Source organism: Anabrus simplex, chromosome 2 (genome assembly GCF_040414725.1).
Source record: "Anabrus simplex isolate iqAnaSimp1 chromosome 2, ASM4041472v1, whole genome shotgun sequence".
Lineage (NCBI taxonomy): Eukaryota > Metazoa > Arthropoda > Insecta > Orthoptera > Tettigoniidae > Anabrus > Anabrus simplex.
The window spans coordinates 332493850-332507075 of record NC_090266.1 but is presented as its reverse complement, the minus strand read 5'-3'; the positions used below and the strand labels follow the sequence as shown (position 1 = coordinate 332507075).

At 38.3% G+C, this 13226-nt stretch overlaps 1 protein-coding gene across 11 annotated transcripts in view; it reads right to left on the bottom strand.

Annotated features, from left to right (window-relative positions):
• Positions 1 to 13226, bottom strand: part of LOC136864113 (uncharacterized) — a 929406-nt gene that overhangs the window by 469608 nt on the left and 446572 nt on the right. Inside the window, exon 11 of one of the 11 annotated variants that reach the window (XM_067140701.2) lies at positions 3922 to 4905. The exons of the other annotated variants lie outside the window; for them this stretch is intronic. Coding sequence (XP_066996802.2) covers positions 4847 to 4905 — 59 coding nt within the window. The 3' untranslated portion in view covers positions 3922 to 4846. Of the gene's footprint in view, positions 1 to 3921; positions 4906 to 13226 lie in introns of those variants that run through there. 11 annotated transcript variants of the gene reach the window in all.

The following is a 13226-nucleotide window of genomic DNA, read 5'->3' as shown; positions in this document are numbered from 1 at the left end:
AAAGCTCATTTACACCCTCAAAAATAAAATCAAAGACAACGAACTTATAGTAACCAACGCCGACAAAGGCAATGCAACAGTGATTATGGATAAAAAAGAATATATCAATAAAACAAAAAACTTTTTCACAGATAGCTACTTTTCTATAATAAAAAAAGACCCCACCCAAAAAGTTCAAAGACTTCTTAAACAAACTCTTAAGAACACTTCATTTTTATTTACTGAACAGGAAAAATCTAAACTCATAAATATGAACCCAGGTCTCCCCACTTCTAAAGCTCTCCCCAAAATACACAAGGCCAGCATTCCCATTCTCCCAATCATCAACTATAGACCAAGTCCCTTATACAAAACGTCACAATTCATCCCAAGTTTCTTGAGAAAAACTATCAATTTTTATCTAAAAAGTCTATTAAAAACACATCAAAGCTAGTAGAAAAACTAAGCAAGTTCAATATGCAACCTGATTACTCTATTCACTCTTTCGATATTGTAAATATGTACCCAAGCATACAAGTATCAAAATTAATTCCGATAATTGAAAACAAGTTAAACAAAAAGTCACTTGAGCAAACTAGAGATACAAGATTTCATTACAGTATTAAATGTAGTTGTAAACAATAACTTTTCACTTTTGACAATGTCATATACTAGCAGGACGGTTTAACAATGGGATTGCCAGCCTCAGGCATCTTGGCAAAAATATACCTAGATTTCCTCGAATACAACAAAATTGACAATAAATTTGATAACATTCTCTTCTGGGCCAGGTATGTTGACAATGTATTCGTAATTAGGGACGAAAAATCAATCAACGCTTGCACCACCCTCCTAAGACTCAACAATATTGATCTTCATATCAAATTCACACTTGAAACTGAATTAGATCAAAAAATAAACTTTCTAGATTTAACAATCACTAGACACTCAGATTCTTTAAGTTATAAAATATTCAAGAAACCTACTCAAACAGCTTCCACTATTCACCAAGATTCAATGCACCCCCAGTCCCACAAATGAGCTAAATACAATAACCTCGTTCATCGACCTTTCAGCATACCTTATGACCAAGAAGGATGTAAAGAATGAACTAAACACAATCCGCAGAATTGCAAAATCCAACGGTTTCAGCAATCATTTTATAGAAAGGATAATCAATAAACACATACATCATACTAAAACTGCTCTCAAAAAAGAAATAACTAAAACTCTAACATTTTCCACCTTCACGTTCAACAATTATATTTAAAAGACAAATATTATTTTTAAGAAACAAGGCGTTAAAATAGCTTTCAAAACCAACGGTAAGAACATGAACATTTTACACAATACGTCACATATCAACAAGATCAGCAGTTTTTTAAAATCAGGAGTTTATAGTATCAAATGCAATACCTGCAACATTTTGTACTTTGGGCAGACCGGAAGAAATTTCAATATAAGATACCACGAGCACACTAACGCAATAAAATATAAGAAGTTTTCAGCTATCGGCCAACACATGCAAGATTATAACCATAATTTCACCAATATTGAACAAAATATGGACATTCTTGAATTAGCAAATAAGGGTCCTTTACTCAACATAATGGAAAATTACTACATACACGTAGACCAATATTTTAAAGCCAATTACAATCTTAATGAAATCTCAGAGAAACCCAACATCCTTTTCGATTTATTTATCACTTTTCTCAGAAACAATAATTCAGCTAACCAGAATTCGATCCTAATTTTAATTAAAGGTACTTTTCCGAAACAATTAACCTTTCTCCCACACCCTTCAGCTTCGCCTTATATTCCCACTCTGCCCAACCCGCATGCGCCCGCCCCTCACCTTCTTCCCCTCTCACTTATCTCCTTCCGCCACCAGTTGCACACTACCAGCTAAGCTGCACATACTACCGGAGAAGGCGAGTGTCCATTTGCTTCGTTGTTAGCTATTCTTCTTTCCGCGTACTTTGCTTTTTTACTGCCTTTTCTCATTTTAATAGGTCCCATTTGTTCCGCTATGAACTGAGAGTTCCACCCATTCATATCACCAAGCGCAGTGTCTACTTACAACTCCAGAAGAATTCTAAAATTTCATATTGTCACGTGTTGGTGGGGTAAATAAATGAATAAATTGAGTACAGCACCTGGTAGCGTCCTATTTCTAAGATTTATTAACTTAGCACTACAATTACAGATTTACACACACAAACGGTGAGATGGCGGCACCGGTCGAGAAAGCAAAGAATAACAGCCGAGAGGATCCGTTGTGCTGACCGCATGACACCTTGTAATCTGAAGGCCTTCGGGCTGAGCAGCGGTCGCTTGGTATGCCATGGCCCTTCGTGGCTGTTGCGCCATGGGTTTTTTAAATAGATTAATCAGGTGGCAAATGCAACCTATGATGGTAATACCTGGTTGAACTTCCTTCAAAACTGCTGAAACCCCATTTTTGTGTCCTATTATAACAGGAGCATTGTCGGAGCAGAAAGCCACACAATTTTCAATTGCTACATTATGAGAATTCAGCTATGATAACATCAGGTTACCTATATTTGGCCCTGTTGAGTCCCTGTCTAACGCTGGTGGGGACAGCACAGTGCTCACTACTTTTTCCCACAGAATATCATAGATTGTAACAACAGGATACAACTTGGCATTTGTATCTTTACTTCCATCCGTTGCCGAAGAAAATGGCCCCTTCTGAAGGCACTTAGCAACTTCAGAAGATGTATTTTTTTTTTTTTTTTTTTTACAATGCATGCCTTTTTAGTGCGACCACAGCTATATTTCTTTGCAACTTCCGGTGATGGGAAACATATTCTGAAATAAAGCACCAGCCGCACTTAAGGGCACACTGTGTTCCAAGAAAAAAGGAAGTAAACAGATTTTCTGTCCTCAATTACATCACTGTCAATGTTTCTAGACTTGGCAAAAACGGTGTTGATTTTCTTGTTATCTTCCTTCGATTTAACATAACTTACGTGTTTAATGCACTTCACACGATTACTTAAATCGTTTCTTCCACCATGTGCACATACAGTGCAAAAGGCAAATTTTTATCCCTTTCTTGATTTTAGTATGCACAGAAAATCAAATATCTGGAAGTAGTGTTTCTCGTTGGATTTATTCATGAATCCTACAATAGGAATATATATTACGAAAATATCCGAGGACAAATGTCTCAACATCCACTGAAACATCGAAACAAACCCGGATCACTGAACGCCACATAAAATTATAACATAAACAATCAAGGCAGTCAAACACTTCATTAAAACACGCCAAAGCACACAAAGTCTTAAACCATTGGATGAACACGACGTCAACCTCGTGAACGAGTATGCACATGGTAAAAAACACAAACACATGTGGAACGAATGTAATTAGTTTAAGGAATACAGGAAACTGCCTAGCACGAAGTTATAACACAAAAACTCAAACACTTCATTAAAATATGTCATAACCTTAAAAGGCCAAAACATTCAAGGAACGCCAACTTCGTGAACAAAGAACAACACTCACGTGGTTAAAGAATATGGGTAAAATCAAATAAATAAATAAATAAATAAATAAATAAATAAATGTCTTTATTGGCGTAGTTAAGGCCATTGGGTCTTCTCTTACACTAAACCAATTAGTAAACATCAAAGTCATAAGTAATACTACAGTAGTTAATACTAGAAGACACAATTAAAACACAATCAAAATACAACTGAAATAAAATTCCACCACAGTAGGACATACATACAACAGCAATAATAATAATAATAATAATAATAATAATAATAATAATAATAATAATAATAATAATAATAATAATAGCTAGTAATGATATTGTAGTACCACAATCACTGAAAGGCCAGAAATACACAGGTCACTCGCATCCTGTTGCACCTCTTAACACTCCTTTAAATGACACTGTAGTTGGTATTCCTCTGACGTCGTCCGGTAAACGATTCCATTCTCGTGCGGCAAACACCGAGAATGAGCTGTTATATGCGGCAGTTCGATGGTGAGGGATGATGAGCAGGTTGGATGTTTGAGCCCTTGTATGTCTGTCATGAACATTTGAGAAGTAATGGAAACGTGAAGAAAGGTAGGATGGGGAAGATGTAGTAAGAACTCGATGGAGGAGAGACAAAGTATGATGGTTACGACGAACATGGAGTCGCACCACTCTAATTTTAGGAAAGATGGTGACACATGGTCATATTTTCTTAAACTGCATATATATCTCACACACGCATTTTGAGCGCGCTGTAGCCTTAGGGAAAATTGCGGGCCGACGTCATTGAAGACAACATCACAATAGTCAAAATGTGGCATTACAAGGGCTTCAATTAATCTCTTTTTAAGCTTTATTGAAAATATATGTTTATATTTATATAAAGAATGTAAAGATGAGTAAACTTTTTGACAGATATGTAAGACATGTGCAGACCAAGTCATGCGTTCGTCCATGATAACACCGAGATTCTTCACTTGTGATACAAAAGAAATTGGAACATCCTGCAGGATTACTCCTGGCAACGGACGTTTAGTTATACTTGTTATTTGACTTTGATGGCCAAGAAGGATTACTTGCGACTTTGTAGGGTTCAATTTCAGGCCGTGCTCAGCAGACAAATCACTAACAGACCGTAAGTCAATATTTAGTAAGTTGATATTTTCCTGGAGGTCTCGTGCTGTAGAGTCGGTGTAGAGTTGAAGATCGTCAGCGTACATATGGTATTTGCAGTGTCTTAAATTGGATGATATGTCATTCACAAAGAGTGTGAAAAGAAGAGGACCAAGTACAGAGCCTTGAGGGACTCCTCTCTTCACGTGGCGCCACGAGGAAACGATTCCATTATTACCTTTCACACATTGTTGACGTCCGTGGAGATAAGAATGCATCCAAGCAATCGTACTCTGAAAAAAAATGTAGAGCCTTCAGTTTTACAAGTAAAATGTCAATGTCTACACTGTCGAAAGCTTTACTGTAATCTAGTAGTACCCGAACTGTGAATCGTCCTCTGTCTATTGTTTGTCTAACATCCTCAGTCACTTTAAGTAAGGCTGTAGTTGTATTATGTCCTTGTCGGAAACCGGACTGGAGAGGATTAAGGAGATTGTGCGTTCGAAGGTACTCAGACATTTGTGTATGAACTACATATTCTAAGATTTTAGATAAAGCTGATAAAATACAGATTGGACGATAGTCTCCCTCGTTCGAAGGCGTTTTACTTTTCGGAAGAGGTAGCACAATAGCCTTCTTCCAGAGAGTTGGATATGTGGAGTATAGAAGAGAGAAATTGATTATATGAGTTAAGGTTGGTAATATAAAATCAAGAATTAGTTTGACCATTTCAGTCCCTATGTCATCAATTCCTTTTGCTTTCGTGCTTATTCTGAGGACTGCTTTTCTGACTTGGAGGGGCGTCACGTGACTGAAATAGAATTTCTCTCTGTCAGGTGTAGGGTGTGTACCATAATAATTCATAAGTCTCTCGAGTGCGTGAACCAAATGTCCGATAGTTTGTCGTCATGTCGTACTGCGGAGCAGTTAGCAGTAAAGTACTCGTTGAGAGTCTCGAGAGGTACTGTAATTTCTTCTCTGGTCTTCTTCTTCTTCTTCTTCGTAAGTCCAAGCTTATTAATAGATTTCCAAAATGTCGTCGCTGTTCTACCGTCAGGCGTAATTAAACTGTAAGCGTGTCGCAATTTAGCATTTCGTATTTGTTGTGTTGTCTTATTTCATAACTTCCTATATTCGTCAAAGTTTTGTACGGTAGGGTCATTTTTGTACTGTCTGTGAGCGCAGTCTCTTTGTTTCATAAGTTGTCGAATTTTGTCATTTAACCACGGGGAGGGTCCTTTCGATATTCTCGCTCGCCGCTTTGGGGCAGGCTTGTCAAATAGTTCCGTTACTTTGCTATTAAAGAAGTCAATTTTGTCATCTAGATTGTTATAGTTCGTTATGTCATGCCAGGGTATTTTGCCTGTGTCCTCTAAGAGCCTATCTTTATTTATATTTTTCAATGGTCAATAGGTGATAAATTTCTGGGAAGGTTTCGGTGGCCGGAGGTTATACGAGATGTATATTGCGTCATGTGCAGATATACCAGGTACGGATGTTTGACCAACATTGAGGACTCTGTCTGAGTTGCTGGTAACTATAAGATCTAATAGTGTGTGGGAATGAGATGTATGGTGAGTCGGAGAGAGAGGTAAGATTTCCATATTAAAGGCTTGAAACAATGTTCTGAGTCGTGTGGATTCGGAAGAAGTTGCGTCAGTTAAATCCGTATTGAAATCTCCCATAATTATTGTCAAGTCAGCTTCAAAATCCTCTAAGTGACCTGTATTCGGAGGTTTGTAAACTACTCCTACAAGCGCTTTAATCCCGTTCGTTGTTATTTCTATGAGCATGTATTCCGGTTTTCTCTCATACCTGCCTGGTGAATGACCGACCAGTTTAGGTTTGAGGCTAGTTAGGAAATAGCCACATACCCCTCCACCGCGTTTGTGAGTGCGGTCATTTCTCAGAAGCGAGTAGCCTTCAAGATGACACAAAGAAGACTGGCTATTGTCTGTTAACCATGACTCAGACACTAGCAGGACATGGAAAACAGGTGGAGTGAATATTTCAGCAATCTCGTCCATTCGGTTGGCTGCTAATATACTTTGCGCATTTATATGACAGACGTGCAGGGCTCTGGGATGTTGCGAGACGAAAGTCTTGAGGATACTAGCGGTACATTGGTCAAGGTTTGCGCTAGAGGGTGAGGGGAGTGGGGACAGCGGAAGGACGGGAGAGGGTAGCTGGTCTGAGGCGACATACGGTGGCTGTTTCGACTAGTGACGTCAGAGGAATTTGTTTTGTTACTTGTAACTCTTGCCAACTTGGAACGATGAAAGTTAACAAAATGTACAGATAAACACAAAGAGCTAGGAGGAATTTAACGTTAATTGAAGTAGTGAGGTGCAGGAATATAGTCAACTGTGCCTAGAATTACCTATTATTTTAAAGCGCGATTAAATTAAGGGTGTTGTGTCTAAATTAATAAAATAAAAATTAAAAGTATTTAAAATTGAAAGTTATTAAATTAATCATAACGAAATAAGAAAGTAAATGCAATTATTTAGTAAAATATATAGATAAATAGTTGCAAAAAGAAATTTTAACTAAGCTAAACAAAAATAAATGATAATTCACTAAACTATTCTAAGAAAAAATTTAACGATCTTGAGAGAAATAAATATGGACTAATCTAGGAATATAAACACTCAGTTCGGTGCACTCAGTTCAGTGAATTGTTTCATTTAACTGCTGTCACTGTCCTTAGAAATGTCACTCAGCCGGTTAATTCTAATTTTGCTGCCATCTGGTTTCTTAATAATGATGTCTCCACTCGAGGTCCAACAATTGCTCTGATTAAAGCGGAGAATAGCTGCCTTATGAATTGACAACCTGGTGGAGGTTAGATCCTCGCGAATAGTTACTGGGGTACCTTTCAATTTTCGCTTATTGCGAAACACTTCCTGCCTTGTTCGATATGATGTGAATTTGACAATGATTGGCCGAGGTTTCCCTGGAGATTTAGGTCCGACTCGGTGACTCCTATCAATGTCTTGCAAATTCACATTCACACCTATCTCCCTAAAAACATTTATCGCAAGTTTGTTCGTATTTTCACTTACACTTTCCTGTACCCCAAAACTTCTAACATTAGCTCTTCTACTGTATTGTTCCAGTGAGTCACATCTTGCAGCAAAGTCTTCCGTCATCTCACAGATTTCTTTATCCGTGCTTTCGAGTTTTGCGTTCAATTCTGCCACAATTTCAGAATTGAACTGGAGAGATTTTTCTAATTCCTTTATGACAAGTTCTATCACACGCTCCGATATGGCGGCTACTATCTTTTCAAGGAACTTACCAGAGCTGATGGTTTTGTTTAGTATCCTGGTGACTGCCTCCTCAACAGGGTTGGCACTGCTGCGGTTGGCACTACTGCTCTGGTCACTGGTGTTGCGCTTGCTACGGCCCATATTGCCTGAGAAATCACTACTTAATATTGGTGATCTGATTGTTACAATGACTGATACTTGCTGGTTTGATTCAACACTGTATCACACACTCGTGTAACACTTATTATATAGCTCCCTTTAGAATAACACCTTCTAATTCACTGAAACTTTGGAGCCGATCTTACGCACGTCTGTCACCCATGAGACAAGTGACAACAAGCGAACAGAGTGAAACAAAGAATTTGCGGAAGAAAGCCTGTCGACACCTAAGATTCACATGGAAAGACTTATTTCAGCTTTAAATTCAGTTTCAATGACGACAAATATCACACGGATATAAGTACCAATCATATCAAGGAATGAGTTATCGACTATCACGGACTTGCCTTCGACCCACGCAAACAATCGATTTTACGGAAGTGGGGTATTTTTCGAATGCTAACGTTTCAAAATTTTTGTCCGCGAAGGCGTAAAATGAGACCCTCCATCCGCAAAATGCTGCAATTTCCATAACTTTTATGGATAAACCGTAAAAGTTGGCAGGTATGGTACTGTACTTATTGATAAAGGATGAATTGTCAGAAGAGACAAAAAGTACTTGTAATTCTAGATATCAATATTGTACCAGGAATGCCTAAGGTCATATTTATTCCTGGGACATAGCTTATTCTTTTATCAAGTATTGGAAATAACATGGCTTGGAACAGCTGATCACAGCATGTAGGTTAGAGAGACAATGTGAAGCTCAGAGTGAGTGAGAGGGAAGAGTAAACGTCATCGGCTGTCACGTAGTCGCCACATGCCACCGACTCGCCTGGAATATTCTGGATCATTTTTAATATCTTGGCAACCAGTTGAGATATCAAAATTTAAAGCACATCACCATAAAGCTCATTAATTAGATGTCATCATATTAAAATATCATGTTAATCGGCCTACAGGTTACTGAGAAATCGATGTGGAAAGAAACACAATTTTTCTGCAAGTGAACTGCAGTAGCCTTGACTCTGCATATAAAAGAGAGGGGTCAACGAAGCAAGATTAGTTATGCATCGTAACTCAACCACAGCGGTATGTCAAACTGACATTATACGGGTCGCAAATGTGAAACTATCGTCCGTAATACTGTTCGCCGGACTTGTGAAAATTTCAATTGTTCGTTGATACTTGGAAATATTCAGCGTGTGCCGAAAGTAACTCGGACTGATAAATTTCTCAATGTGTGCCCAGGCGAATTTTATGGTTTAACCAGTGCTACATGAGACTTGTAAAAATTCACTACAGATAATAATGTAACTTGAGCATTTGACCAAGTGTTATTCAGACTTAGGAATTTCATATCTGTAAGAGTTATAACTTAGTAGAATTCTTGATGTCTCGAACTTGACATATTTTCGGTGATTAAATTATCGAATGTGATGTATTTATGAACAGTCATACAAGACGATTCATTGAATATTAAGGCCATTTTTCAATAAGTTTATACAATACTAACAGAATTGAAGGAAACAGAGTTATTATTTACTTAATATTTGGTGTAGCAAACATTCAAGAACATTTAAACATATTTGTGTGCGGTTAACTAACTGTGACTCGCACTTCACAATACGGCAATATTTAATGTCACTCTCAACTAAATAACGTAAATCTAAAGAGACTGATTTTATTTTCTTGAAAAAATGAACTGTTAATGTAAAAAGAAAAACTGTGCTATGAACTGTGCTGTAGAACTGTATTTCGAACCAAGGACTATACTTCAGAACCCAGAACTGTGCTTTTAATTCAAGGTGTCAAATATCTTTACTCTAAACTGTGTATGGAGTTCAATTTTAGTGATCGAGTGGGGCACGAACTGTGATACAAACTGTGATACTCAGTGCTATCGTTTCTGACTCTAAACAGATAAAATCGTATTAATTCAACCCTCTTTAAAAGTCGAACTGTCAATTGAACTTTCTTGTGTCATTATGATCTAACGTGTGACAGAGAAATCTTGACCAAGTGTTGCTTTCACCATATTAACCTGAACGAGATACGACGCGGGAGATGGTACGAGATACGATGCAGGACATGGTACATCACGACATCAGTGGAATTCATAGATGCTGTACTACACCTCATCAGTTGAAGATCGAATAACATCTCAGGTGATATGAGTGCATTTAATCAATACTACAGTATTTGAACTATGAAGACAGTTATAAATCTTGAAGTAATTTCTTTTTTTTTTTTTGCTAGTTGCTTTACGTCGCACCGACACAGATAGGTCTTATGCCGACGATGGAACAAGGAAGGGCTAGGAGTGGGAAGGAAGCGGCCGTGGCCTTGATTAAGGTACAGCCCCAGCATTTGCCTGGTGTGAAAATAGGAAACCACGGAAAACCATTTTCAGGGCTGCCGACAGTGGGGTTCGAACCTACTATCTCCCGAATACTGGATACTGGCCGCACTTACGCCACTGCAGCTATCGAGCTCAGTTGAAGTAATTTCAAATGTGTTAAATTCAGTCACTTATTCATAATACGACTTTGTGAGTTGATAACTTTATTTTCAAGTGAACATTCAAAAAATTTTGAAATTCATAATTTTCAGTGATAATTTTTTTCTTAATATTCAAGTGATAATTCAAAGAACTCAGAACTTTAAAGGTTTTCCCATAATAATTTTATATAATTGCTCAGTGATAACAATTCTTAAACAGACTGTAGGAATTTCATTAGAAGGACTATAGGTTTCAAGAAGAGAATAGTTTAAGTGTTGTATTGAATTTACCAATGATATAATATTTTTTTAAAAGACTCTAGGAAATCTGAAAGAAATATTCAATTTCATGAAAGTGATTCATTTTCGTTTACTACAGAAATATCTTGAGATTTTGAAAGTGCAAATAACAATTCTTACAAGAAAGAAGTTACTATTAATTTGGTTTTACCAGCGAAAGTTCAGATAAATTGAATAAAGTTAGTATGAGAAATGAACCATCTATTATTTCGCACTGCAAGTACCTTTCTCTGTACCAGCTACTAAGAACTGCTCACTCCGTAAGACCCATCTCATGCTCCTGTTCCAACATCTTTTCCTGGTACAATATGTTTCATTCATTTATGCTGATTAGTTTCTACTACACTCAAGGCCTGTACTATGACTATCAAATAAATGTGCAGTTTAAATTTACGAGACAGATCGCACATTTATCTGCAAGTTGGGTTGAAAATGCACACTAAGACTTGTGTTTACATGAAATCAGGAGGAAGCTCCAGCTCTGCTGTAAGAATCAAGATGGATGCACATCGTGTGGATGGTCTGATTAATCTACATCTCCACAGTGCTATAAATAAACAGTAAGTTGTTTTGATGCAATCTCTATGTCCATAGGGGTCCTGAAAAACGTAGACAATCTTTGATAGTTAATATCTTTGGAACAAAATGACATATCGTTGTTGCAATTCTTGCACGGTAGTGTAGTCCATTGTTTTCTCAACAGATGATGAAGGTCACGCGAATGGCATGACAATCTTGGAGCATGTTTTCCAGCAGATGACAGTGCAGCAATGAATGAAGTAAGATTGTCATTTGAGCAACGCAAGGCTGTATTGAAATGGTATTGGAAATACGACAACATGATGAAGGTACAAAGGCAATGGTCTGACAAGGTGCAAACTGAACGGTACTGTAAATCACCACAACTGTGTGTACTGGGCTCCTGAAATCCTTACGTTCATGTGTACCAACACGTTAATCTACCCAGTGTTAATGTGTGGTGTGGTGTGTCATCGCACAGTTCGATTGGCCCATTCTTCTTTGAAGGTACCATAACTGGTGAGGTGTATCTTCATCTGCTGCAAACATCAATTTTACCTGCCATCCGAGAGGTGTTCAGAAACGAAAGATTTTACCTACAACAAGATGGTGCTCCGCCTCGCTACCACAGAGATGTCAGAGCCCATTTAGATGAAAATCTACCTGGACGATGGATAGGTCGAGGAGGAGCAGCTGGGTATCCACCACGGTCTCCAGACCTTACACCTCTTGACTTCTACCTACGGGGGACCTTGAAAAATGAAGTTTATCGACAGAAGCCAACTACACTGAACCGGCTACGGGAAACCATTGAGGTGTGCCGTGCGGCTATCACACCGGCAACACTGACAGCCATAGTTCGGTCAACAGTTCAGCGACTTCGACGTCGTTTGGCTGCTAAAGCGGGTCACTTTGAACACATACTGTATAATGGAAAATTCTAAGTTCCCATGGAGGGAATTAGATATTTTTCACCAATAGAGCATGTCAAAAACAGAACAGATGTAAGGCTTTTCAGGCGTTTGCTCTATTAACCAGCGTTTCGTCTTAGGTCTGACACTAGACTCATCAGAGTGGGATGTGTCAGACCCTACCCACTGACGCTGGGGTGCATGCAGGTGAACTTATCAGAAGCCCACATAAGAGGCACAGTCTTATAACTGCATACGGGAGATAAATCTCCACAATGGAATTATTGCCCGCCTAGTAATTCCGAATCTCCTGTATGCAGTTATCAGACTGTGCCTCTTATATGGGCTTCTGATAAGTTCACCTGCATACACCCCAGCGTCAGTGGGTAGGGTCTGACACATCCCACTCTGATGAGTTTAGTGTCAGACCTAAGACGAAACGCTGGTTAATAGAGTAAATGCCTGAAAAGCCTTACATCTGTTCTATTTTCTTCATACTGTATAATCCCGAATAAAATCCGCACTTTTCCCCCCAAAATATAGGTTCTAAATCTTGGGTGCAGGCGTATTCAAGCCGGTCATTCTCGTAAAGGTTTACTACATTTACATGGAGTATTGAAATAGATTTGAATACGGTTACCGTATTCAATGTACAACATGTAAAATGGCATTCAGGTCTTACTGTGTTTTAGTTGCGTTCTAGAAAACAAGATCAATTTTTCTCAATACAGCTACAATGGCATGTAAACGCGAAATATAAGGTAATTAAATACGGTAAATCAAAGAATATGGGTAAGTATGCGGTAAATATGAAAGCTGCTGCTGCAGATACTCGATCGTCATTTTGTTTCACAAGCATTGCTGGCATGCTGGGTGCGCGAATAGCAGATCTCGCGAGATATCGTACTTTGCGAGAGTCGAGACTGTTGGTTACGCAAGTCAACCTCACTCACATTCGAGTTCCGTATCTGCCCCGTGAAGGGAAGCAAAGAAAGAGCATCACCAAAAAGA